The sequence below is a fragment of the Bubalus kerabau genome, chromosome 4 (assembly GCF_029407905.1).
Source record: "Bubalus kerabau isolate K-KA32 ecotype Philippines breed swamp buffalo chromosome 4, PCC_UOA_SB_1v2, whole genome shotgun sequence".
NCBI classification, from domain to species: Eukaryota; Metazoa; Chordata; class Mammalia; order Artiodactyla; family Bovidae; genus Bubalus; species Bubalus kerabau.
The window spans coordinates 42525874-42553253 of record NC_073627.1 but is presented as its reverse complement, the minus strand read 5'-3'; the positions used below and the strand labels follow the sequence as shown (position 1 = coordinate 42553253).

Sequence of the window (27380 nt, the reverse complement as noted above, 5' to 3'; positions counted from 1 at the left end):
TTAAATGTTCTTATTTTTTTCATATACTTGTAATCAGAGTGAATACCCAATTTGGGGCTCTGCTTTTTCCATTTCACGTCATAAGCATTTTCCCTGTTGCTGCTTAATCTTCATAATCATCATTTTACTTTCCTGCATGATGTTACAAGTGGATATGCCATAATTTACTTAAGCATTCTCCTTTTATTAGACAGCTCTAAATTTTTGCTAACTGCAATTCAGTGAATATTCATTAAATCTGATTCTACCATTTATTGAGTGCTTGTGCCATGCCAGGTGCCATGACAAATGCTTTGAATATATTATTTCTAATCGCCCCAGTGACTTCACAAAGGAGGTATTATTATCCCCATCTCACAGATGAGAAAAAAGGCTTAGGAAAGTGAAATAAGTTGCCCAAGGTCATAGAACTAAAGTAGAGGAGACAGGATTTGAACCTTAATATGACTTGAAAGCTGCTTTTGAGCTCCATCTCTGTACCCAGTGACTAGAGTGTCTCTGTCACAAGCAGAAAAGGTTCTTCAATATGTATTCCTACGGTCTTCCACCTTTATTTTCTTACCACCTATGGTGTGCTGAGGGAGGCAAGCCACAGGCTTAATATTGCAGAGAGGTACAAAGCGAAGTCCTGGGGAAAGAGAGAGAAAGAGAAGTTATTATTATGAGTTTCAGTAGAGGGGATGACGTTTGAGATGATTCTAAAGCAGAGGTGACAGTCGTAAGCATACATACCTCTGCGTTAAGTCCTTTGCCCACGGCAGACATTACTAGTGGACCACAGCACTATTTCTCGTTGGACTTGGATGTGGCTTTATAATCCTCAACTGATTATCCCATGTGACTTCTATTGAAAAGAGGTGGCATTCAAAATTACATCTGTATTGTATCTCTAGCTAAGAAGATAAAGAATGTAAGTTATGTATAGAGAAGCTGGAAGGGAAGGAAGAGTTGGATGGGGAACAGGAGAGACCACTCTTGCCGAGACACTAGAGGTTTGGGCTGCTTAAGAATGTCAGTCGTCTTGGGCCAGAAGAATGTCAGGCCCGAGGTCCAGAGCCCTTACCACTGCCTGACCCTGCTGCTGCTGCTGCTAAGTCGCGTCAGTCGTGTCCCACTCTGTGCGACCCCAGAGACGGCAGCCCACCAGGCTCCCCGGTCCCTGGGATTCTCCAGGCAAGAACACTGGAGTGGGTTGCCATTGCCTGACCCTAGAGCCTGACTATCATTATTCCACAAATGTTTCCTGATCAGGCTCCTCAGGGCAGGGATCATTCTTGCCTGTGACAAGTTCTCAGTCAATCCCTCTCAGGTGGTTTTGGTTCCAGCGAGTCGGGCCTGAAGATCCAGTTCCTCTGTGGCTCACATCTCCCTCTGACCTGTTTGCAGGAAGCACCAGCAGTATGACTGCAAATGGTACATCCCCCTGGCTGACCTAGTGTTCCCATCCCCTGAGGAGTCTGAAGCCAGTCCCCAGGTGCACCCCTTCCCAGACCACGAGCTGGAGGACATGAAAATGAAGATCTCTGCCCTTAAGAGTGAAATCCAGAAGGAGGTGAGCAGAGCCTGGCATCAGCTGGGGCTGAGAAGTTGGCCGTTTTCATTGTGGACCTTGGAATTGGGTGTGCCAGGGAAATGGAGGAAGAAGTGATAAAATTTGGGAGTCTGACAAGGGAGGCAGGATGTAAGAGAGGAAGGCCTTTCTTCACAATCTTCAGGATAACATGTCTGACCATGACAGATGAGCACTGGGCAGATAGAGGTTGGGCCAAGGAGTCAGTGCTCAGAATTTAGTGGGGTTAATTATGGGACGTTTCCTGGGGAACAGTGTATGCCAAACACTGCAAAAGCAAGAGGAGAAAAAGTCCTTCTTAAGGAAAAGCAGGATGTATAAGAAAGGAAGGGCCTGGGAGTCTCCTCAGAAATTGACAGATCGAGTAGGCAAATAAATAAACAGAGGCGGCCTTGGAGATCACTTGGTCTAAAAATGCACAGAAGCTTGTATCCCGATAGAGAACTGAGATGCCGTCAAACACACATGGAACGTTTACAGATAATTTATCATGTATTAGGCTGCATTTTGCTGTTGTTCAGTTGCTAAGTTCATGTCCAGCTCTTTGTGATCCCACGGACTGCAACACACCAGCCTTCCCTGTCCTTCACTGTCTCCCTGAGTGTGCTCAAATTCATGTCCATTGAATCAGTGATGCCATCCAACCATCTCATCCTCTCTTTCCCCCTTCTCCTGCCCTCAGTTTTTCTCAGCACCAGGGTCTTTTCCAATGAGTTGGCCCTTCCATCAGATGGCCAAAGTACTGGAACTTCAGCATCAGTCCTTCTAATGAATATTCAGGGTTGATTTTGTTTCAGATTGACTGGTTTAGTCTCCTTGCAGTCCAAGGGACTCTCAAGAGTCTTCTCTGGCACCACAATTCAGAAGTGTCAGTTTTTTGGAATAGGAAATCTCAAGTTTAAAAAAAAAAAAAAGTGTACTGGTCATGTTCACAAACGACAATGCAGTAAATTAGAAATCAACAACTAGAATATAGTTAAACTATATACCTGGGAAGTTAAAACTTTCCAGGTAAAGAGGAAATCAAAAGGGAAACTGCAAATTATTTAGACCTGCATGAAATGAGAGCACTCCATATTAAAACCCAGGGGATACAGCCAAAGAGCTCTTTAGAGGAAAATGTATAGCCTTAAATTCATTATATTTGAAAACAGTGGCCAGAGGAAAATACCCCAGAAGGAGCCTTCCCCAGGAATGGAAAGAAGAGCATGGCAGGGCTTGGTTAGTTGGCCTGGTCACTCCTCTTTACCCATCCAGGCTTGGCTTAGGCCTCGCATCCCCAGATGAGCCTTTCCTGTTGTCTCCCCATTGTTGGGGGTCTTGGTTGGGTGCCTGGCTTCCTGGTTCCTGTTTACCTCTTTGCTTGGCTTTATTGGTGCTGAGTTGTTATTGCACACTCTGCTTTCTGTCTTCCCCACTAGAATTTCAGCTCCAGGGAGGGGACTGTTTTCTTCAGTTCTGTGTGCTAATACTCAGTTGCTAGCCTGCCAGGCTCCTCTGTCCATGGGACTCTCCAGGCAAGCATACTGGAGTGGGTTGCCATTTCCTACTCCATGGGATCTTCCAGACCCAGGAGTCGAACCAGCGTCTCTTGCATCTCCTGCATTGGCAGGCACATGCTTTATCACTGTGCCACCTGGGAAGTCCCCTATGTCCTTCTACTTAACATGTAATAAATAGGTGCTTTATGAACAGTTGTTGAAGGACACATGCCCAGATGGCTTCTAAGGATTCTTTCAACCCAGATATCTTTCTCTGAACAGAGGAGAGGAAAACCACAGTAATAACCCGGGGATGTTTGGGTCATGAGAATGTCCTACCCCTGTGGCTCAGCTGGTAAAGAATCCACCTGCAGTGCAGGAGACCTGGGTTCGATCCCTGGGTTGGGAAGATCCCCTGGAGAAGGGAAAGGCTACCTGCTCCAGTGTCCTGGTCTGGAGAATTCCATGGACTGTATAGTCCACCGGGTCGCAAAGAGTCGGACACGACTGAGCGGCTTTCACTTTCACAGTGTCTAGGACTGAGGTACACCTGCCCAGAGGGAGCCCCCTGAGCAGCACAGGTGTCCTCCTAAACAGCCAGCCTCAGGGGAGCCTATTTCCTCAGTTGGGTCTGCCAGCATCTGCACATCAGGGGCATCCTGCATGCGTGTCCCTCACCTGGTCCTGGGAGCTGCAGGCTCAGGGCCCTCCGTCCTGCCCCAGGTGTGCAGACATGGCCTTCTGCTTCATTGAATCCGTGCTTACTGAGGGCTGCAGGGCTGTGCCAGATGCTCCCAGACCTCCTCATCCAGCGGAGGCACACATTCTTCTGTGTGACCGCAGCACGTGACACAGCGTGATGAGAGTCACTGGAGATGCACGGTGTTGTTCTCTGAGTCACAGAAGCGGCAGCAATTTCTTCTTTCAATAATATTTTTAAGCCTAATTTTTTCCCTAATCCCCAGTGTCACACTGACTTCTTGTAACAAGAAATACAATACCAAAGTGCGTAGAATAGAACTTCTTACCTTCCCCCCATGATTCCTAGTTTGAGATATATTCTTCTAGACGCTCCTGTGTTTACACGTGTGTGTCTATGTATTTTTTGATGAGATGAGACTACACGTGCCGTTTTGCAGTTTCATCTGTCAGATCCTTTTTCACAACTGTATCCTGTTCTCACTCGACAGCACAACATATTTGGGTCTTGAGATGGGTTCTCATTCTTTCCTCGGCACTTCTATTTCTTTCCGGCAGATCCCCTACAAGCGGGATGTCTGGGGCAGAGGGCTTGCGCATTTCATCGCCAGGTTTACGTCTGCAAAGTTTGCATCCGATCATGTTCCCTCCAGCAGCGTGTCTTCGTCTGTTCCCCCCCAATGTCACAGCACCGGCTGTGAGCACTTGTCACAATTCTGCCAGTCTAGTGGGTAAAAAAAAAAAGCAGAGATGAATTCTAGCTGTAGAGCTGGAGGATGGCATTGGCACTGAGATGTGAAGCATAATAGCGGTTCATAAAAGGGAAGGGATCCTTTATACGATACAGACTGGAAAAACTGGAGACAGCTGAGATGGGGAGCAGCTTGTTAGAGAGCAGGGAATAATAGTGTGAGCCTGGGGTGGAAGATGCAGGGGACGTGTGGCAGGCGTGGAAGTTAGAACCCAGCCCTGGGGAGGCCCCATGGGGCCAGAGGCAGTGGGGGCTTTATGCTGAAAGGTGTCTGCTGCTTTTAAGCAGGGCGTCTCGGTGGTACCCAGAATTTAATTTATGGAGATGACTGAGTGATCGCCCAGAGATGTTGATGCCACTGGAAGATTTTTATTTCTTAGATTTATTTTATTACTTATAGCTTCCAGGAGTAGGTGGCATATGCCACGCCACGCAGGGCTATGTGGGAAAGCATGGGGTTCAGTCAAGAGACAGAAGGAGGGACTTCCCTGGGAGTCCAGTGGTTAAAACTCTATGCTTCCAATGCAGGGGTACAGGTTCCATCCCTGGTCTGGGAACTAAGATCCCACATGCCATGCTGAGTGGGCAAAAAAAAAAAATAAAGAGGCAGAAGGAGCATGGCAAGTGCATGGCCCAGAGCCTAGATTGTGTTTTCCACAAGAAACAGCTTAGGACTGGCAAATTGAATAAGTCAGCAGGCTCTGGGCTAGAGCGGTGGTATCTCGTTGCCCTGGGTTACTTAGGGTAGAAGAAATCCTGGCTTGTGTTAAAGGAGAGGGTAAGGGGTGTGGACTCCAGACTGACTGGTTTGCACATGAAAGATGCACTCACAGGGAAGTCATTTAGTAGCCTAGGAATTAGCATGTCCTGCGAGGAGCATTTTTTTCTGTGGCCGATTGGCCCTCCCAAGACATCAAATTGTCATAAAATATAGGAAAAAAATAAAAAATGATGACTGTACAGAGGAATGCTGTATGTAGAACTACAGGGTGACAAGTGGAGTCCGAGTGCAAGGAGAACCGCCTGTGCCCTCTGTCCCCTGCAGAAAGCCAACAAAGGACAGAGCCGGGCCATCGAACGCCTGAAGAAGAAGATGTTTGAGAATGAGTTCTTACTGCTGCTCAATTCCCCCACAATCCCGTTTCGGATTCACAATCGGAATGGAAAGGTCAGGAAGGACGGGGATAGGACAGACAGCCCCCTTCCTCTAGGGCTGCCCACTCGCTATGGCTCACTATGGCTATGCCCAGCTCTGGCCCTGAACTGGAGCTGTGGAAATCAGGGCTTCAGGTGCCCCCCTACTCTCCCATTCCCAACAAGGCTGCCAGGGCTCCTGCCCTGGACTGCCTCTCCTGACTCGTGGAGAGCCAGTGCCCTCTGCTGGCCATCACTGGCACTGCCACTCCCATCACCTGGCTTCCTAGGAGGAAGGCTTTCCTCCCACCTGCCTTCTTCTCCAAGCCTAGGGGTGCCTGGGTACAAAGGAGCTTTATTGGGGGCCCCAGAATCCAAAAATGTCCGGAGTCTGACTGTGGTCACTCTAGTGAATTCTCATCTCCTCTCTTCAGAGCTACCTGTTCCTACTGTCCTCAGACTATGAGAGGTCAGAGTGGAGAGAAGCGATTCAGAAACTACAGAAGAAAGGTAATGCCCCACCTCTACTCTACTGCGCTGCTGGTGTCCATGGCAAGAGAGGGCCTTCTGTATTTCCAAGCACTTTGATGTCCACTGGCTCCTCTTTAGCCCTCCTAGTTACTCTATAAAATGCCAGGGCAGGTGGTTCTTAACTGATGTTACTGATCAGTTGAGACCCAAAGAATTTAGGTGATTTGCTTAAGAATGTATAGTGAATTGTCAGCTGGACTGGACCCAGAGCCCAGAGTTGCCCATTGTCTTGCTGTCATGTACATAATTCATGAACCTCTCCAATTAGACCCTGCGCTTCTTATCCCTCCGGCAGCACCCCTGACCCTCCCCAGCTGAGTGTCTACTCCCCCTTCCAATGACCATCTCTGCCCTTAGAGCTAATCTTTTTTTCCTGAAGTAGCCCTCAAAGAAGAGCAGTGGGTCCTAGTGGACCTGTGATGACATTCCTCTCTCTCTTGGCTCCTTCTACAGATCTTCAGGCCTTTGTCCTGAGCTCGGTGGAGCTCCAGGTGCTCACAGGATCCTGTTTCAAACTTAGGACTGTACACAACATTCCTGTCACCAGCAATAAAGACGGTAAGATCTGGAATCCGAGGTTGCTCAATCAGCGGGTCCAAGCCCCCGGGGTATTGCCAGGGCCTTCCACAAACACCTAGCTGGTCACTTGGCTACCAGTAGCTGACCTCTGCTCCGCTGGGCTGGGAAGACTCAGTTGCCAGATACACAGGGAGTTTGAACAGATGTTTTTCTCTGCTGAGTCCCTGGATGGCGCCCAGCTCCTCCCTGGCGACCTCTGGCTGAAGAGAAGAATCTGGCGTCCTGGTGCACTGGGACTGTGATGTCAATATGTTCGTGGAAGCAGAAGGCTAAGCCTGGGGCAGGGTGGTGGTGGAGCGCAAGGTGTGGATTAGAGTAGTGTGTGAGAAATAAGGCTGGACCCGCTCTTTGGCACAGAGTGACTTATGTTGGTTAATTTCCACTTTGGAAGGCTAGACTGAGGAGGGCAGCAGTGGGATAGGTAGGATTCATAGGAGGAGGGTAAGTGTTCCCAGGCATCGGGACTCCCAGCCCAGGAGGAAGGTGTGGACTGGCCACCCAGGCTGAGTGGAGGGAGTGCATCAGCTCGCACTCCAGGCTGCAATGGACTGTGGACGCTTCTTCCTCTGGCCACCAGGTGGTGCTGTCGGACAGAGGCGCAGACTTGCTCCCATCCTTTGTGTAACCAACCAGCCAGGGGTGAGGCCCAGGAGGAAGCAGGCCTCTCATCACCCTCTTCCCTGGGGGGCTTTTCTCTCTTGCAGACGACGAGTCTCCAGGGCTCTATGGCTTCCTCCATGTCATCGTCCATTCTGCCAAGGGGTTTAAGCAGTCAGCCAGTAAGTACCCATGACTGCCTGCCCCAGGAAGAGGCTTTGTTGTTCATCCTTCCTGTGGACCCATTGCATGGGGCCTCCCACCTGCTCTGCCTTGGTCTGCTCAGGCTGGGGCACTGCCAGCTGCTTAGAGGTGTGGCATTCCCCTAAAGGCCAGGAGCTAACTCCTCTTGGCAGGGGTTCATCCTTGCTCTCTGTCTCAAGTCTGCTCTGCCCTAAGCCCTTCTCTACCCCCAGGTATCAGAAATATGGGGCTCCAATCCCACATCCGCAGATCACAAGCTGTGTGACCTTGGGCAAATCTCTTAACCTCTCTGAGCCTTCTCTTTTTTCTACAAAAAGGGCAATCGTGCTTGTTAATACTTACCTAAGAGCCAGCTTAAATATGACCTCTATGTGTAGGGCCAGCGCCCTGCTACCACACATTCTTTTTCCTTCTTTATCTGCTGTGTCCGTGCAGTTCTTAGTATTTTACAAGATACGGTTACATTTTTATCTAACTTTTCTCCCTGAGTTAGGCAGCTAATAGTTTCTTCCCATTTCCCAGATGAGAAAACTGAGTCACAGAGAAAGAAAAGGACTTAGTATTATATAGGATCAGAAACCCGACTCCTCTCCCTCCCTCCTCTTCCCCTCTGGTAAGATCTGCCCTCTGCCTCTCTTCCTACAGCGCACCACGCAGAGGGTATGCCATTGACTCGCAAACAGTCATTCAATTAACATTCTCTGTCACACCTGGATTCCCGCAGCAAATCTGCCTCCCTTCTCTGTGTTCCCATCACCCTGGGGCAGCGCCTGTCGTACTTTTTTGTCACTTAAAATGTGCTTCATGCACTGTGAGTTCTGAGAGGACAGAAGCCACGTCTCCTTCATCGCTGAATGAACAGGAGCTCAAAATGCTGAACGAAGTAGTTTATTTCCAGACGCCTATTGTGCTGCCGGGTCCCTTACTAGGTGCTAGAGAAAATGCAGATGTGGCCAGTGAGCTGACAGTGGTTGGCACATTCAGAGCTTTTTCGGGTGCATTATCTGCTCTGAGCCTCCTGGCACCCTTTCTAGGTCCCTGATGCCATTCCCACTTGTCACACAAAGAAGCTGAGGCCAGAAAGCTCCAGGGACTTTCCCAGGGCGGCCCAGCAGGGCACACAGATGATGGAGTTGAATCCATGCCTTCTGACACCAAGGCCCACGCTTTCCCCTCTAGAGCACCGTTTCTCTCAGTGTGGCCAGGACCCCCTCACGCATCACTCGGGCTGTGCTGGCGAAACAGCAGCAGTTTCCTGGATGCCCCCAGACCCACAGAATCTGCTGGTGGGGGCATTGCCTGGGAATATTCCTGATCAGTCAGCTCCTTGGGGCTGCTCCACACACCAAGTCTGCAGCCCACTGAGCTGGACGGGGGCCCTCGTGTCTCCATGGTGACCAGATGTCTCCCCCTTCCTGTCTCTCTGCCTCCTGTCAGCTGGGATAGGCCTCAGGAGCAGGCCCATTAGGGTGGGGTGTCCCACTCCCCCAGAGCAGGGGTCCGACCTCTCAGACTGGGTTGGGGTGCTCAGACACGGGGTGAGTTACGGCTCCAGAGTCTCCCCTTGCCTCCAGCCAGTCCTCACCTCCCTCCGCCAGCCCCCTGACCCGCTCGGACATTCCTTCTGACTCAGGCTCGGTGAATCTTCAGTCACGGCTGCTTGTCCTAGTAAACTGATCAGGTCCGCACAGTCCAGCCTGGCCTGCAGGCACCATCGTCTTGACCGGAGGAGAGCAGTCAGGCACAGAGAGGGGATTTGACCCAGACAGGCCGACTCCAAAGCCCTCCCTTTTATCCCAGAACTAGTCCCTGATGGGGATTCCCTCACAGGGGAGCCAGTGAAGGGACACTTCACGCCCATCCATCTCTCAGCTGCCCAGACGCGCTGTCTGCTCTGATGGGGGCCCGTTAGGCCTTCTGCTTCATTCGCCTGTTCACCTGCACCCTGCTCAGATACCTGCTGTGCTCAGATACCTGGTTACATCCAGTCGCCATCACACACAGTGAGGGACAGTTCTCCCCAGTCTTAGCTCTGCAGGAGAGTCCTGATGGAGAACAGCCCAGCTGGGTAGCTCATGGGGCCTGGGAGGGGCATGTACAGCCACCCTCTGACCTCCGCACCCTGCATCTGATTCACACTAGAGGACTGGCTGTGGTTCCCCAAAGTCACCCCCCAGCACACACCATTGCCCTGGGAAACAACCTAGTCAGCGCCCAGGGAGGGGCAGGCTGTGGGGCCTGAGGCTGGGTGGGCGTGTGTGGATTTGCAGAGCGCCCACGGGAACCCTGGGAAGACTGATGCGTGATCCCCCTTCCCTCCTGGGTTCCTGAGCCCCGGGCCTCATTCGGTGTCTCTGCCTGTCCCCACAGACCTGTACTGTACCCTGGAGGTGGATTCCTTTGGCTACTTTGTCAGCAAAGCCAAAACCAGGGTGTTCCGGGACACAACAGAGCCCAAGTGGGACGAGGTGAGTGGTCCCCGCAGGGACCCCGGGCTCATCCCCCACCGTGCCCACTCTGCTCCCGGCGCTCTTGTCCTATTGTCTGGGGATGGCCAAGCCTGCTGCTGGGCCAGCTCTGTCCCTCTGACCCCTCTGCCCTCCCCTCCCTGCTCATCTGGCTTCTGATCGTGGGTTTGCGTCTAGACACAGGGTTATAGTTCGGGGTCTCCCATCCAAGCACTAATCAGGCCCGACCCTGCTTAGTTTCCAAGATCAGATGAGATAAGGGGCGTACAGTTCAGGGTCTATACTCCCCTTCCTCAGTGATTCCCAGGCCTCCGGAGCTCCAGAGAATGAGGAAGCTGCTCCAGACCTCATGACGTGGTCTTCATGGGCCCGCCTCGCCCCCTCTCACCCTTGCAAAGGTGGGGCCCACCCCTGCTGGGAACCCAGGTCAGCTGCAGGCGTTCAGCATCCTGTCTCGTCTTTCCCTAGGAGTTCGAGATTGAGCTGGAGGGCTCTCAGTCCCTAAGGATCCTGTGCTACGAGAAGTGCTATGACAAGACCAAGGTCAACAAGGACAACAACGAGATCGTGGATAAGATCATGGGCAAAGGGCAGATTCAGGTGAGAAGCAGGCGCAGCCAGGGCACCAAGGCAAGGGTGCCTGGGAGGCAGTGCCAGTTGGGAAGGTGTCCTTCTCTTCTACCTTCTCGGTCAAGGTGATTGGCCTTTGTGACTTGGGTTCACAGCTATCTTGAGCAAAGTTCCCCGAGGTCGTCATTCTCCCCCTACTGGAGATGGTGTCGTATTCTAGCCCCAGAAGTCCGTGTGTGCCTGGTTCCTTGGGCTTCCACGTCGGGTGCACTTGGCTCATCCACACTCCTGCAGGGTAGCCTGGAAGGATGACAGTGCCACTGTTGACACATCCAGTCTGTGGCCTTCTGATGGCTCTTTTCCAGAAATACTGTGTTAAGAAGGATTCTGAGGTTGTATCGTGAATGCTGTGTTAGATTAGTACTGTCTGCCATGGAAGCAGTGAGACCCCAAGCATGTGCCACTATACTGGAAGGGCTGAGGATGTAGCTGGGCTGCTAGGGGCTGACCTCTGACCCCACTGCAAGGTTTGCTGGGCTTGACTCGCCTGTGCCAGGAGCTTGTTGGCTTAGGGTGGGTCTTGCGGTCCAAGCAGGTCCAGATAGGTCCTGAGTCCAGATAAGGTATATATGCACCACCCCAGCTGTGTTTCTTTGCCTAATAAATGTACATAGGGAAAAGGGCTTTGTTTGCAGCCTGTGATTTTGGAAATTCTGCTAAAGATGGTTGCTGTTCACTTAGCCTGTCAAGGGGATGTAGGCCTGGAGGCGTGGCATTTGGTATGGAGCCATGCACATTCTGTCTGGCACCTTGTGTGGCCTTGTGCTTATCACACAAGTGGCCTGGTTTGGGTGTGGATTCTTTGACCGTGCAATCAAGGGAATCCGTAACTGACACGCCCTGGGATTGACCTGTGGGCATTGGGTGCTCTGGGCTCCTTAGCAGCTGTGTCAGGTGTCCTCTGGGTGCGGGAGCTGAAGCTGAATGATGCTTTTTCCCAGGAAGCGTTTGTTCTCTGATGCGCTGCTGAGGCTGCAGAGTTTGGTATCTGACTCTTGGCTGGGTGTCCTCAGAGGCAGTGTCCCCTTGGGGACTTGTGTGCTCCCCCTACCCTGTCTCAGGCACCTGTGTTTGAACAAGGAAGATGGCACTATTCGGTGGGGGCCCGGCCCTCCGCCTCATGACACCCCGTGTTCCTGAGCATATCCCTTCTTAATGCTGAGGACCTGCACCTCACCCTTCAGCACCGTCGCCAGGGAGATGGTGCTGCCAGGCAACCAGGAGCCAGTCCTTCATTATTTAGGGAACAGGAGCTGATGGGAGCGAGCTCTAGATTTAGTCCCGGGAAGCGACTTCCTGCAGAATAAGGACTAGGAGCCCCATGTCCACGTCCCTGGGCTGCCTATCTAGCCCCACGAGGTGCCCAGCCAAAAAGCATGACGGGTGCCCATGCCCTCCAGGCCATTAGTGGCTGTGGAATGGAAGGGTTAAAACGGTGTTCTGAGCAGCCAGCTCAGGGAGCACCATGGACGCTGACCCCCAGGGCTCCGCAAACCCGGATTCCAGGACTCGATGGCCTCGTCCCCCACCTGGACTCACAGTCCTGTTGCTTTCTTCCCTCTCGCTGCTGTCAGCTGCATGGGCCCAGGGGAAACACGCCATAAATCATTACATCTTGGAGACAGGAGCAGATGGAGGTTGTGGGGGAAGGGGAAGAAGCCAGGTTATGTTTGGCAAAGCCGAGAGCGCAGTCTGGTAAGGAAAATGTTTCTGTTTAAGCTTCGAGGAATGTTAAACGCCTGGGAGTTGGTATTAAAAGAAACACAAACCTTCCTGCTGCCAGCTGACCTGGGCCTGTGAGTGGCCAGTTCAGAGCCAGCGTCCTCTGGAGGGCTTTGAAGTCGCCCAGCCCTCAGCCCCCTGAGGCCCAGCCCTTGGTCTTCAGCCATGGAACCATCTTGCCCGCCTTCTTCCTATGGATAGGGTGTTGAGAGGGGGTGGTCTGTCCCCACCAGGGGTGCGCCGTGCGTGTGAAGTCCACTCACCCTTCTGAGGATGCCTGGGCTGGGTTGGAGAGGCTACACGGAGCCATTTCCACGTGGCCAGGCCCCACAGAGCCATGGAATGGTCTGTTTCCACAGCTCGCTCCCACCTCCCTTTCCCACTGGTGTCCAAGGAAGGGAGTTGGCACCGGCCTCTGGCACTTGGTTCCGTGCCCCTTCAGCAGGCGCCAAGGATGGCACTAAAGGTGGCCTCACAGTAGGGGCTGAGGCCTTGGGGCCGTTCAGCTGGTCTGAAGGAAGGGCAGGGGGAGAAGGCCCGCCCCCTGTGGCCCCCACTTCTTCCTAAGGCCCTCCTCGCTCAGCCCATCCAGGGAATAGCTGGAGACCCCAGGCATTTCCCCCCAAGTGAGCCTCCCTCTCTGGTTGGCGGTGGGGGCAGGGACCCCAGAGCAGCAGGCTGGGCGCGAGGAAGGGGCGGCCTGTAGTGATGGACAAACGGCAGTGCTAATCACCAGCGTGTGTGTCCAGCATTTGCACTCTTGGAGGCTTGTTCCCAAATGTTCTCATGTGGCCTTGCAACAGCTCTTCCGGGAAAAGGACAGTCGCATCCGCCCCATTTACAGACAAGGACGGAGCGGCCCTGGCATCTCCACCGGCAGTGCAGGAAAGGCCCTGCTCTCCTCTGCGCTGTGTCCCTGTGGGCCAGGCCTTCAGGGAGCCCCCCAGCCTGGGTGAAGGGCACTGCGTGGCTCGTGGCCTGGGGGAGGAGCCGGGGCGACTTCCCCTCCCCACATCCTGCTCTGTGGCCTGTGTGTGTGCTCAGTCACTCAGTCGTGTCCGACTCTTTGTGACCCGCCTGGACTGTAGCCCGCCAGGCTCCTCTGTCCGTGGGATTGTCCAGGCAAGAATACTGGAGTGGGTTGCCATTTCCTTCTCCAGGGGATCATCCCGACCCAAGGATCGAACTCATGTCTCTTGTGTCTCCTGCAGTGGCAAGTGGGTTCTTTACCACTGCGCCACCTGGGAAGCCTGCTCTATGGCACATGGTGAGCAAAGGGCTTCCTTAGTCTGGAGTCCTCTTACCTCCCAGCAAGGGACATTTATTGCTGCCTGGTGTACCTGGAAGGAAGCAGAATGAGTGTTCACGGAAAAGAGCAGAGGAGGGGGACTTCCTCTGCTTCTGCTGCGTGCCTGGCACTGACTGGCTGCTCTGAGGTGTGGGCGCCCAGCCTCAAGGAATCTACTGCCAGATTGGAAAGACAAGTGTATCCCTATATGCCATGCCACTCGGCCATGAAGCAAGACGCCAGAGACGATGATGGAGAGGGTGATGATGATGATGGGAGGGGCTTGGGAATAAGAGCCCTCCCATCAGAGAGCTTTCTCTGACCCCCACAGTGGGCTAATACAGCGGTTACCCCAGGGGACCTTCATAGTCTCCTACAGGGTAGGAAAGTAATAACAGTTTAATTTTCTTGGTTTTCCTTTTTGGCTGCACCGGGTCTTTGTTGCAGTCTGTGGCTTGTCTGCTTGTAGCCTGTGGGATCTAAGTTCCCCGACCAGGGGTTGAACCTGTGTCCCCGGCATTGGGAGCTTCAAGTCTTATCCACTGGACCACCAGGGAAGTTCCCTTCACAATTTTAAAGTTGAGAAAGCTGAGGCAGAAAAGTGTTAAGGAACCTGCCGAAGGCCAGGCAGCTAAGTAGGAGAGTTGGAACTCTGCAGGGCCCCTGCCTGGCCCTCCCCAGGGCTCTCCATTCCCCCACTGTTCCCTGCATAATAAGACACAAACTTATGCCCCAGGAATTCAAACGAGGAGAGATCCTGGTGGGCAGGAGTTAGGGAGGCTTCCAGGAGGAGGTGGAGTGGGAGAGGTTTGAGAGCTGGGTTTTTTTAATTCCCAAAGCTGTGTTTATATTAAAAGGAAAATTGCAATAATAATAATGAGGCTTGAAACACAATCACAAACCGTCCTGACTCCCACTCCTCTGAACCAGCCATTTTATTTTGTGCCTTTTCCCTTCCTTGGGATGTAGATTTTTATGTGGTTTTAATGATAAGTGCATATTTTATCTTGTTTTTTCTATTTTCACATAACATTATCATAAACCTCCTTTTTTCTAGGGCTGAAGGTAGTCTTTATAATTGCCTTGTTTTGGGGTTACATTGTCAAAAGTACTTTATAAAAATCATTTTACATAATGGCCAGCCCATTAATTGCCATTTTAAGGCTCTGTTATTCTAACAAGGTGGGCAGGCTCTGGATCAGCAGAAAGGAGTGGGGATTCTGGGGGAAGGGCCCACGTGGCCCAGAGCAGGGAGGCAGGAATGCACAGGGAGTGTCCCAGGAAATTAAGGAGCCCGCCTGCCCTGCGCTGAAGTTACGGTGAGCAGTGCCAGTAAGAGGGAGGTTGAAGGAATGAATAAAAGGGGAGGGATTCATAGCATTTATGTCAGCAGGAATCCTGGAGAGTGTTTTTTCAATTCTGATTTGTGGGGAGCAAGAAACTGAGACCAGAGAGGGTGAGGGACATAGCCGCAGTCACACAGCTCGTTAGTGGTTGAGCAGGGGCCCCAGATTTGGGATCCTGGTCCCAGTTCGGTCTTGCTTGGTCGGCTGCTGGCCAAATGAGGGAAATGAAAACTCTCCTGGATGGGGCAGTGGCAGGCTGGGATGTCAGCCCATGACTCAGGGGTCTGCCCTTTGTCGCTGCAACTTTGGTAGAAGATCCCCCCGCCTGGAGCGTCTCTGGGCACCCCCTTCCTTCCCCAGACCTCCTCCTTGCTGCCCCGCCCCCACCCAGCCCAGGAACCCCTCAGCCAGGAGGCCCCCCTTCCTCCGCCTTGGCTCCCCGGCCCCAGGAGACTCCTGTGTGTTTATCCCCGTCTATTTCCAGCCCTGCCGCTCCGGGCTCCAGATGTGCTGTCTCAACTGGGACCTGCTCGCTGGCCCGTTAGCTTATTCCCAGGATCCAGCCCTGGTTGACCGGCCGGGCCAGAGGGGAGAGTTCTCCCGAAGGATCTCACAGCTCAGTTCCTGCCACTGACTTCAGACCGGAGAGGGGTCCGAGACCAAGGAGCCCCTTCATGCCTCTGCTCCCCCATTCCCAGTTCAGCCAGAAGCCTGGGGACGGGCCCCCAACCTTCAGTTCTACTCTCCCTGGTGGGAGGCAGCTACACTCCTGTGAGCTGACTCGGGCCGCCCTTCCCGGACATAGGAGAACTCAAGACCCCAGCGTGAGGCAGGGGCAGGGCTCCAGGCCCAGAAGGAAGCCCCAGCCGTCCTGATGCCTGGAGGGATAACTCCCTGCCTCCCCACCACCTCCCCGACTCCCCCAGCCCTGATTGCAACATTCAGGCCTGATGAGAGCCTCCGCCCTCTCGTCTTCCTCCCACCTGGAGCTTCAAGCCTGTGTCTGAAGCGGGAAAGGAGAGTAATTTCTTTGACATTCTTGACCTGGCTACTTGGAAGCTTGTGAGGGGTTAGTTATTAGAAGTGACACTCAGGGAGTAGGTCATGAAGGCCAGTCCCCTGCCTTCAGAACTAAGAGTATTCTTAGAGCCCAGATTGGCTCATCTGACAATATAACCCACTTACTTTTTGGTTCAACAGTGATAAAATATATATATACTGTGAAATTTTCCATTGTAATAATTTTTAGGTGTACACTTGAGAGACGTTAAGTCCATTCACATCGTTGTGTAGGCGGCATCACCATCCATTTCTAGAATTTTCTCATCTTCCCAAAAGGAAGCTCCATACCCATTGCACAGAAACTTTCCATTCCTCCTCCCCAGCCCCTGGCAACCAGCATTCTATCTTCTTGGAATTTGACTATTCCAGGTATCTCATGTAAATGGAATCCTGCAGCGCTTACCCTTGTGTGACTGGCTTACTTCATACAGCCCAGTGTCTTTAAGTTTGGTCTACGTAGTTTGATAGAACAACAGACTTTCCTTCCTTTTTAAGGCTGAACAACGCTGTATGTGTAAACTGCATTTTGCTTATCCCTTCATCCATCGATGGACGTTTGGGCTGTTGCCACCTTAGACTTTACTTTTTTAAAAATTAATTTGGTTGCATCGGGTCTCAGTTGCGCCACGTAAGGTCTTCACTGCGTTATGTGGGATCTTTCGTTGCCACTCTCAGGCTCCATAGTTAGGGCACAAGCCCCGTGGCATGTGGGATCTTAGTTCCCCAACCAAGGATCAAACCTGCGTCCCTTGCATTGCAGGGCAGATTCTTAACCACTGGACCACCAGGGAAGTCCCCGACTCTCTTACATTTAAGTAAGGAAAGAGCATAGTTTCTGAGGATGGAGTTTCTCAGCTCCTTCCCTCCAGGCCCAGGGTCACCATGTCCCTCCTCCACCCATAGTTGCTCATCTCTCTCCGGATATAATAGGAGAGCAGGCCTCCACACCCCCAGGACACAACTGGTCACCATTAGCTTCTTTTTTTGAAAAAGCATCATTTCTTAAGTTGAAGTATAGTTGATTTACACTGTTGTGTTAATTTCTCCTGTGTGGCGTAGTTCCATGATGGTTTATCATAGGGTATTGAACGTGGTTCTCTGTGCTACACAGTAGGACCTTCTTATGTATCCATTCTATATATAAAAGCTTATATCGCTCACCATTAACCCCTTCTAGTTAAAGAAAAGAGCTGCCCCACCGCTTTCTCTCCCCCCACCCCACCCCCACCCTGGCTAGGCCCCGTCTCCTTGGGTCTCCTTTCCTTCCTTGGCTGCCCTCCCTTTGGTCACTGGTTTAGAAAGATTGAGTGTGGAGTGCGGTTTACCCTGACAGTGTAGGAAGAACCCTGGACTGAGAGTCGGAGAAAGCATCCAGGTCCCTTGACCTCTGGGGGCCACAGTTTCTTCATCTGTTAAATGGGGACAATTACCCCCACGCTGCCTCTGTCACAGGCTTGACATGAGGCTCAAAGGATGGAATGTCCCTGAAAGAGCTGGTCAGTGCACATCCACGCTTTCGCTGGTTTATCCCTGCGTTTCTGCTTGTTGAGCTCCCTCTAAGTGGCAGGTACTGTGCGATAGATGCAAAGAATGAATGGGACCTCCCCACATAGTGAAGAGAGCAGAAGAGAACTGGGATCATTCAGTCAGCGTTGGAGGGGCTTCAGTCTGGCTTTCTCCATTCATTAGTTGGGAGAACTCGTTACTTGACCTCACTGAGCCTCAGTTTCCTCACCTGTAAAATGGGCTGTCAAGAGAACTGAATGGGAAAGTGCATGAGGCCCTTTGCAGGGCCTGGCACAGAGTCTGTCGAGTGACGTCAGCCTTTTGCCTGAGCCAAGCAGGACCAGGTCCACTGTCCTCCACCTTCCTCTGGGGATTCTGCATGTAGCTTGTCAAAGCATTCCTGCCTCCAAAGGCTGTCACCTGCGAGTGCCCCTGTGTTTGGGCCTTAGGCTGGCCGAGGCCACGTCTGTTTTCTTAGGCTGGTGGATCCAGACGGGCTTTGATGAACCAACCTCCGAGGGGGTGGGAGGTCAAGGTGGGGTCCTCACTGCCTGCCAGCCTGAAGTTTCCCTCCTGTGCCCCCACCCCAAGCTAATTAGTTCCAGGCTTGTCCCCTTGGAGCTGTGCTCACCTCGGCTTGGTGTGGTCAGGCCCAGAGCGAGTGATGAGCTGGGAAAAAGGGGTCATTGTTGGAGGGAGCTGCGTCTGGTTTCAATTGCTCTGCAGGGCATGCGGGAGTTGGGAGTGGGCATGGGTCAGGAGCCTGCTGGGGCGGCAATACAGGGCTACTCCAGCCCGGTTCCCTCCCTCTGGTCCCCCAGGGATCTGTTGTCCCCATTTGACTCTGCCCAAGGGTCTAGCGTGCCAGCTGTATTGCCCGGGGAGCTGGGCTCTGGGGTGCTAGCTGGGTTGACCTGGAGCCCCTTCTGCTCTGGTTCCTCAGAACTGGTACCACAAGATGCCTGGGTCCCTCCCTGGGTGGAATGACCAGAGGGGCATTACGGTGGGTCCTTGGCACCTTCTCCCAGGCATCCTTCAGGGCACACCTACCACAGTTGCGCCCTGTCCCCTGAGAGTGGCTGGTCTTGGCTAGGATGGGGGGCAGCTGCGAGAAAACCTTGCCTGCAGGGGCAGTCAGAGCTCTCATCCCAGCCCCAAACGTCCAGCCTGGCACCTCGCAGCCCTAGGCAGCTCCCTGTCCTGGGACACCACAGTGGTCGTGCCGGGTGCGGCTTTCCAGGCTCTCCACTGGGAGATGGGCCCGTCCCTGCCCCCAGCCTGGGCTGGGTGTGCGGGTCCTGGGAACTGTCTGCATCTGGAGTCCGTGCTTTAGATCCCTGCTGCCAGCTGCTCTCAGCAGGTCCCCGGGGGGCCCCCTCCCTTGGCTGCCATCATCACCCTGTGCCAGCCTGGAGGCACCAGGACTGTTCCCCTCCCTGCTTCCAACACCCTCCCCTCCTCCTCCCAGGGCCCAGGTGATTAGAGCTGTTTCGGATCCATTCTCTGTTCAGTGCCTCACCTGCCATCTTCACAGCAGGTCTGGACGGCTCAGTTGTACTTGGAGCAGGCAGTGGGGTTGGGGAGAGCCAGGGCCAGGATCCCCTGAGAGGGCCTGTCCTGCTGTCCACAGGCCTCCCTGAACTTGTAGACAACCTCTCTTCCAGCCCCTGCTCAGCCGCCTTCGTCTCCCGGGTGTTCCTGATCTGGGGAGCATGGGCTCTGCCAAGTGGGTTCTGGAGACAGGAAACATTGGGCAGGAAGCAGATGGAGGCTCAGGTCTCCTCTCTCCCTCCTGCCCCGCATGGGAATGCCCCCTTGGCAGGCGGACGTGGTGCCCACTCTCCCGCCCGCCTGGCAGGGGTGAGAGACAGCAGAGAAACTGATCCAGAGAGGACTTGGGAACTGATTCCGGCAGGCCCTGAGAACAAACAGTCCCGAGTCTTAACAAACCAAGGGAGGTTGTTGTCCCCTAGACTCAGAGGTGAAAGACTCAGGGTTTATCGCCCTCCACCACCTAATAGCAAAGTGGCCTCTCCGAGTGCTTCCTCTTGGACCCGTGTGAGGCCTGGGTGAGTCCTTGCGGTGGCAGCACCTGGCTTACTGCGTGCTCCAGGAACCACTAACCTCCCTGCAGGCGGAAGCTGTGACTCCATCCTCCTAGGATGGTCCTGCTTTTGATTTGATTCAAAACCTTTGAGAAGAGGATTTAGTGGGGGAATTGCCAAGGACTCCCCAGGTGAGGGCTGAGGCTGGACATGAATGCAGATCAGGGGCACCTTAGGTGGTCTCTGCTGGCCCCCCTCACCACAGGTGCAGCAGAGCCTACCTCCACCCCTCATTCAGCCCAGCCTGGCAGTGGCAGGAGCTGTGTGGTAGCTCTCTGTGAGGGTCTGACCCCCAGGCACAGCCCATTCCGTGTGGGCTGACACAGGGGAAGCTGGGCATAGCCTGTCACACCCTTAGAGGCAAGAGCTGAGCTGTGCTGGCTTCTGGGCAGAGGTGACCCAGAAAACACCAGCTAGACTGACTCCATGAGATAAGTGTTAACCCTATTGTAAGGCCGCCAAAGGGAACCCACACCAGCAAAGCAGAGACCCAGAGCTTTGTCACAGCAGAGAGAAAAGTAGAGCTAAGACGTAAGTTTCAGATCCAGTAGTCTGACCCAGAAGTTTCCTTAAAAAGCCCCTAATCTACCCACCGTGGAGGGGACCGAGGGGCAGTGGCTGTGGTAGAGGAATAGTAGTTCTCATGGGAACGGTCCATCCGCTTAAAGAAGGACCAGAGGCTTCAAGGTCTGCAGGCCTGGGGGCTACTGAGGTGACCTGAAGTGCCCCCAAGGCAGGGAGTGGTGGACAAAGGCGGTGGGAGTGGCAAGTCCTGTATTCCCATTTCAGCCAGGGGCTCCCTGCTTCTGCCCTTAATTGATGGGGGCAGGCATAAGAAAAGAAAGCAGGGTGTGTCCTCTGCTTTAAAAAAAATTCATCACTGCCCACTTGTCCAGTCCGGACTCCTGTTTGACAGGTGTGAAAGCTTCGTCCAGAGAGAGGGAGTGGCTGCCACAGTGACTGGGCAGGATTCACACCCTGGTTCCCTGGCTCCCAAGAACTGTCTTCTGCTTGTTTGGAGCTCAGTGTTGGGTGGGAAAAAAAGAGTTGTTTAATAATAGGGAAAGAGAAAAAAGCATGGAGGCTCAAGGGACCCTGAGCTCCTTTCAAACCCTCCTGCCTGAGGCTCTTATGTTTTCAGTACACGGCCTGGGGGGCCCCATGGAGTGCTCTGCCCACCCGCTGCTGTGTGGGAGCCCCCCCCCTGGTCAGGCGCTTCCTTCCTGGGAGCAGGAGCAAACAGGTGGCCAAGGGGGTCTGGGTGTCAGTCTGGCCATGAATTACATCATGACTTGTGCGGTAAGGAATGGATCGAATGGATGTGTGGTGGGCGTGCTCTGCCCACTCTGTCCTGGGTGGGTTTTGTTTGAGGTAAGCAGGATGTTCCCAAAGGCTCAAGTGGATTTTCCATCCTTTTCCGTGACCAAATGTGCTGTGAGAATCACTCGGGGTTGCCAGGGACGCACCATCAGGACAGCCTGGCAGTGGACAAACTCTGTGGCTCTCTCATCCTCTCCTGGAGCCCCCAGACACTCCAGAGACACACCGGCCTGGGGTGGCCGGGCAGAGTGCATGGGGAGCTGCGCTTGATTTGCACTGACTTGTGACTCGGCTGGGCCTTGGGAGACAGGAAGTACACCTTGAGGTTAGGCTGCGGAGCAATGGCCTTCGAATCCTGGTGGCCCCCTGACTCAACACCTTAAACCTCGGGTCAGAAGCTGCTCCCCACCCCTGCCCTGGGTGGCCATCTAAAGCCACCAGTAGCCAGTTATCTGCAGAGTCGAGGTGCCAGAGCTCAGAGACCTGCAACCCTATGCACACTGTTAGCAGGCAGGACTCAGGCTCGGAAGTCCTGGCCTGGATGCCTGGGAGAGTCCTCCGTTGCTGACACTTATCTCTTGCGAGGGCAGGTCAGTGGTGGGGCAGCCAGGGCTTGGTTTGGAGCTCCGAGTGAGCTGCGTCCTGAGTCCTCCCCACCTGGCATGTGGTGGGTGTCTATTCAGTGATGGGTGACTGGGTAAATGAGTGAAAATGTAGCTTCTAGGCTCAGCTCTGCCACTGGCTACTTGGAGACTTTGAGCAAAGTGTTCCCATCTCCAGTCCTAATGCAGGCCTGGAACATAGAAGATGCTTGGAAAGGATGGAAAAACGTAAAGGTGTCTCCCTTTCTCCTTCTCTGGTGATCTCTGCCCTTCCAGTCTACAGTCTGGGTCAGGATGGGTGCAGAGCAGGGTGAGAACACCCATGAGCAATGCAGGGACCCCCGAGCTGTTCATCTTAAGGGCACTCTCTGCCTCCCTTTCTCCTAGTTCTCCTGTGGTGTGCCGCCCTCCTTGCCAACTCACACGCCCTCTGTGTGGGCTCCTGGGTGCTGCGTGCCCTGCTGGTTCTCTCTCTGGCTGGACTTCTCTCCCGGTCCTTAACCTCAGTGCCAGCCCCGGCTCCTCTCAGGCTCCAGCGCCAGCACCTGGCCTCTCCAGGTCGCCCCTGGGGCCTCTCTCCTGCCCCCACTCCCAGGCTGTCCTCGCTTGAGTGCCCGTGGACTTGGTCTAGCTGGCCGCTCAGGAACCCCCTTTCCTGCCCTCGAGTCATTCGGCTGGAGGACAGGGATGGGGAGTCAGGGTTCCAGCCTGCAACGAGGGGAAAATGAAGGCCATTCCAGTGGGGAAAAGGAGGTCAGTCCAGAGAAGCCGCAGCAGCTCCGCAAGGTTCTGAGAAAGAACTTTCCTCTTCGTGTTCACGGGCTGGAGGACGTGCCTGGAGCCATCCCTGCCCCCCTCTGTCAGCAAGGCAGCCTGGTGGCAGTCCCTGCCTCACCTGCCCACACAGCTCAGCTGCTGCTATTCCCCGTTGACCTTTTTTTCTTCAGCGATGCCGCTGCTGATCACTTCAGCCCGATTTTTGCCTCTATCACCGCTGTGCTGGGTGGCCGGTCCCAGCCACCCCAGGTGTCTCCCCCTCCCTCGGGGTAACCCGGGGTCCTGCCCGCACCTCCCTGAGGACGGCCCCTCTCATTGCTCTGGCGGAGAGCCTGGGGAAGGGGGTGAGGAAGGATGGGATGGTCTACTAGGAATGTTTTTAATTCCAAAGGCAGTGACATCTGTTCGTGTGGGCCTTCCCACCCAGGCTCTGTTTATCCAGACAGGGGGCCCTTGCTCGTCCTCAGAGGCCGGTTCTGCCAGGTGTGGTGGGATGGACAGAGGGGGAGGGGTTGCTGTCACTTCCTGGGTGGCCGGGACACCCTGAGCCCAGCCCACCCAGCGAAGCTGAGGAAGGGTCTGTGGTGCGCTGGAGGGACCAGAACTCAGACGACCGCTTTTGAGGAACTTCTCAGGAACATTTGTCTTGCACAGCCCCCCACCCCACAGCCTGCTCCTCGACCATTGCTTCCAGGAAGGAGTGAGTCAAGCTTGGGGAAGAGAAGGCAAATCTGTGCTGTCCCTGGAGGAGAACCCCCAGCCCACGGGGAGGAAGGAAAGATGAGCATCTCAAGGGAAGAGCCTCCCAACAGCTACCCATCTGCTAAGGCGCTTATGTCACCATGGAGACCAGTTGGCCATCTTTCATCCAATCAGAGCTCGCTTTACCCAGACAAGTGTTGAGCCTGGAGTTCCTGAGACAGACGAGTATAAGGCTTTGGGGACAGGATCTGCACCGTCCCCCTTCTCCCACACACCTGCTGGGGGACGCACCTTGCACAGCATCCCCTACCTGCACCCTGTGGCATGTGACCCAGATAGAGGGCAGAGAACCTTAGAAAGCCAGCGAGGGGCCAGTTCTGAAGTTAACAGCTGGCAGTGCCCAGCACCGTCCACGTGTCTGCAGCAGGTGAGCATGGTCAGCAATTATAATGGCACCTTACCAGCCAGTTACACAACCAGCTGAGGGATGCAGAACAAAGCTGGGGAGGGTGACCTTTTTTTTCTTCTGGCCCAGGCCAACCCCTCCTCCTCCAGGAAGCCTTCCCTGATGCCCTCTGGCTAGAATTTTTCTCTCCTTTCTCTCAACTTCCATGGCACTTGATCTATACTTTCCTTGTGGCCCAAGACGGGGTTTTTGAGGGCAGAAAGACTGCTTTGTCCATCTGGGTATGGCACGTGGTAGTTGCCCAGCTGATAAATGCTAAATGTATGAACGCCTCTCTGTCTCCCATTTGGAGGTGTTTAAGCCTTCACCTCCTCTCCTCTCTTGGGCTGTCAACTTTATCAAGCACAGGCCTTTTTTTTTTTTTGGCTGTGCTGGGTCTATGTTGCTGTACTTGGGCTTTCTCTGTGGCGATCGGGGGCTACTCTTCGTTGCAGTGATCAGGCTTCTCAAAGATGGATCCTCTTGTTGTAGAGCATGGGCTCTAGGCGCTCAGGCTTCAGTAGTTGCCGCACACCGGGGCTCTGCTGCTCTGCAGCATCTTCCCGGACCAGGGATCGAACCCAAGTACCCTGCATCGCCAGGGAAGTCCCAAGCACAGGCTTTTGGTTCTTCTTTGTGATTTCAAGAGTCAGGCACATAGCCAGGCTCTAAGGCAGTGCCTCTTGAATGAAATGACTGGGATGGAGAGGTGAAGACCCCAGAAATGAGTGAAGCCTAGGAGGAGGTGGGTTTTGTGCGGCTGGTGGGGGAGGAGGGGAAGCTGCTGGCCCCTCATGGGGCTGGAGGAAGACTCTCTTCCAAGGTAGCACCCAGGTTCCCTGGGGGAGCAGATCAAGACATAGGCACATCCCTGCCTCAGTGGGCTTCTTCCCCTCACCCTCAGGGGTTACTGGGAAAACTGTGGCCCCACTGAGCTGCACCGGCTTGAGCAGCTTGGGCTCAAGTAGGGGAAGAGGGTCTGTGCAGCCTTGGCAGCTCAGCCCTGTCTGTGCTGTGCGGAAAGGGGTGTGAATAGTGGAGCTCTGGTGGCTGATCCAGCTACCCTGCAGGGACCACCAGAGCCCAGCAGAGTCCCAGGACCCTGCCTCCACCACCAGGGCACAAGGCAGTGCAGGGCCAGCCCCCAGCACACTGGAACATCATCCCGATGGCGAGGGCCTAGCCAGACCTCTGTTCGTGGCCCAGCCTGGTCTGGGCAAGTGCTTACCTTCTCTGAACCCTTAGTTTCCTCAAATGGAAAATGAGGGTGCCAAGACATACTTCCTAAGGTCAGGGGAGCTGTGAAGGGTTAGCGTGTGAAGAGCACGTGGAGGGTTAGCGTGGTACCTGTCGCCTAGTAAACTCAGTGAAGGGTTGCCTTGTCATGACCAGGTCTTGGTTACCTCTGCGATGAAGCCCCTGCTTTTTCCAAAAGCACCACGGGCTCCGATGTTAACCCAAAGACCTGCGTGCTGGTTGAGATTCAGCTGGTGTATTCTAGATGCCGAGGGGCTGATTCTGGGCCCCCACCTACCTGCCCTGGGGGCCTGACCCAGCTCTTCCCCCCATCCCCAGCTCTGTCCCCCCCATCCCCTGAATCCAGAGAACCAGCCACCCTTCAGTGGTGGGGAGCCCCAGGGTCTTTGGAGGAGACCTGTCACTTGCCAGCTGAGTGTCAGTGACCTCAAGCAAGAATTGCACCTCCCTGAGTCCCAGTCCTCACAACTCTAAACGGTAACACCAGCGTCACAGAAGTCACGAGGCTTCCACCTAAGCGGATATTTGAACGTCCTTTGCATGGGACTCAGCTTATGGTTGGCACCGCTGGTTTCCTTCCTCTGGAGGGTGTGACGTCCCGATGCCTCTGGCTTGTTTGGACCCTAATCATCTGGGGTTCAGGCCTTTTGCTAAATGAACACTGATCAACTTGAGGGTGGAGAAGAGCAAGTTCTTCCTTTGCTGTCCCAAGGCACCCGGCACACACTGGCTCCCTGCCCCTTTGTCAGTGGGCCTTCTCCACCCCTCGCAGCACAGCCCCTTTTGTGGCTTTTCTGGTGAAGGCAGCAGCCATGGTTAAAAACCACCGTGAAAGAAGCACCTCTTGCTGGACATCCGTGACCAGTGTTATCCTTGGATTTTTTCGCTCAGGTCCGCAGAGAAAACCTGTAGTAGCCAATTCCTTCGGGGCTGCGAATGCCCAGGAAGCTGCCCAGCTAGGGGGTCTTCATTATTCTTTACACAGGAGGAGGTTTGTGAGTGCCAGTCCATGTGGGTCTGGCCCCGTCCCTGAGTTGGCATCGCTGGAGGCGTCTGGGACCAGAGTTGGGGGAGGGAAAGCAGAGCTCCAGGGCAGTCCCAGTTCTTTGCCCCGGGACAAGGGCAGCTGTTGATGGCTCCTGGCGCTGCAGACCCCCTCTGGCTTCCCCTAGCCGCCTCCTCAAACAGCTCAGCCGCAGGGCGCCGCCGTCTGGTGGGGAAGGGGTTAACCCGGGCTCTAGTGGAGAAGGGACTGGCTGCTTTCGCCGCTTGTCAAACTTTATTTAGTAGGGGCTGAAGGGAGGGCCTCGGGGTGGGTGAGGAGGAGGCCCGGCCTGCCAAGAGTTAAAAGCGGGAGGTTGGGTGTTTTGGAGGGGGCAGCCTCCCGCGCCTCCTTTGAGTCACTTCCTCCGGTGGGGGCGGTGGGGGCGGGGGCTCCCCGGCGGCCTCGGGCGCTGCCTGCTCGGAGAGCTCGCGCTGGCAGCCCGCTCGCCTGGCCGGACCTGGCCGGACCGCAATCCAACCAAGCGTCTGCGGGGAGGGAGGACGCAGAGGGAGCGGAAAGGGGCGTCCCGCACCATGCGCTTCCCTGCGCGGCGGCTCGAGTAACTGCGCCCGCCTGCCCGCCCTCCAGCGGCTCCGGACCCCCCGGCCGCCCGTGCCTCCCAGTCCTCGGAGCGGAGCTGGCCCCGCAGGCTGGGTTGCCCGTCATCGGGCCCGGCTCTGCCGCCACCACCGGCATGACCGACGTCCTGCCCCAGCCCGACTGCAGCCTGAAGGCAGTGTGCGAGCCCCTGGAGCGCTGCTGCCTGGATCCGCTGGAGGAGCCGGGGAGCAAGCGGCCCCCCAACACCGGCGCGCGGCTCTGGGGCCGTGTGCGCAGCAAGCTCCTCCGCCAAAAGGTGCGCGAGGGGGCCGGAGCGGGTGGACAGAGAGGGACTGAGGTTGGCGGGGGGGTGGTGCTGGGGCCCTGGGCATCCCCTTTTGGGAGCTCATTGCGCCTCCTGCCTGCCCGTGGGGTCCTAGGACAGAGACTGGGGTGAGCTGTGGGTTGGCTCTAAATGGCCTCAATATGAGTAATGCCGTTGCTACCCACAGCCCTACTTTCTATGCATCCATCCCTGTCTTAGGAAAAGGGGAATGCCTGTCCCCTTTGGGAGAGGACTGCCTGGCTCCTTTCTGAGTCTCTGTGGACTCAGAAATACGAACTGACAGAGGCGAGGGGCCCCTGAGTCTCAGTTTCCCCTCCTGCGCCCAGCCCAGACCCAATCCCCTGTGTCCAGAATGCGGTTGGCCGCACCTTTGCTGAGAGGCAACCTCAGAAACACCTCAGTGCCACCGGCCAGTGTGAGGTTTCTTTGTGTGAGGTTGTGGGGAGGTCGTGGTGCTGCCGGGTCTGGGGGCTCTAGGCTGCCTCTTCAGGGACCATCCAGAGGCCTGCTGGCCCAGTGCCAGCCAGGCACCAGGCAACTCAATCAGTGTGCCAGGGGTTTCCTGACCCAGCGGGCAGCTCAGACCAAGCCAGGGCAGACTGCCCGTCCTGCCTGTCGCCCCAGACCTTGGGTGGGGATGAAAATCTGAGATAGAAGCTGACTGTCCTGCAGC

General features: G+C 54.7%; 1 protein-coding gene across 19 annotated transcripts in view; it reads left to right on the top strand.

Annotated features, from left to right (window-relative positions):
* ABR (ABR activator of RhoGEF and GTPase) overlaps positions 1-27380 on the top strand; it is a 188327-nt gene that overhangs the window by 138943 nt on the left and 22004 nt on the right. For 15 of the 19 annotated variants that reach the window (XM_055577015.1, XM_055577020.1, XM_055577021.1 and 12 more), the window contains 7 exons: positions 1387-1552; positions 5547-5669; positions 6070-6145; positions 6620-6724; positions 7450-7524; positions 9917-10014; positions 10483-10614. In XM_055577015.1, the coding sequence (XP_055432990.1) occupies positions 1387-1552; positions 5547-5669; positions 6070-6145; positions 6620-6724; positions 7450-7524; positions 9917-10014; positions 10483-10614 (775 nt within the window). Of the gene's footprint in view, positions 1-1386; positions 1553-5546; positions 5670-6069; positions 6146-6619; positions 6725-7449; positions 7525-9916; positions 10015-10482; positions 10615-15484; positions 16463-23026; positions 24235-26220; positions 26678-27380 lie in introns of those variants that run through there. The other 4 variants (XM_055577016.1, XM_055577019.1, XM_055577017.1 and 1 more) reach the window with 4 other exon arrangements.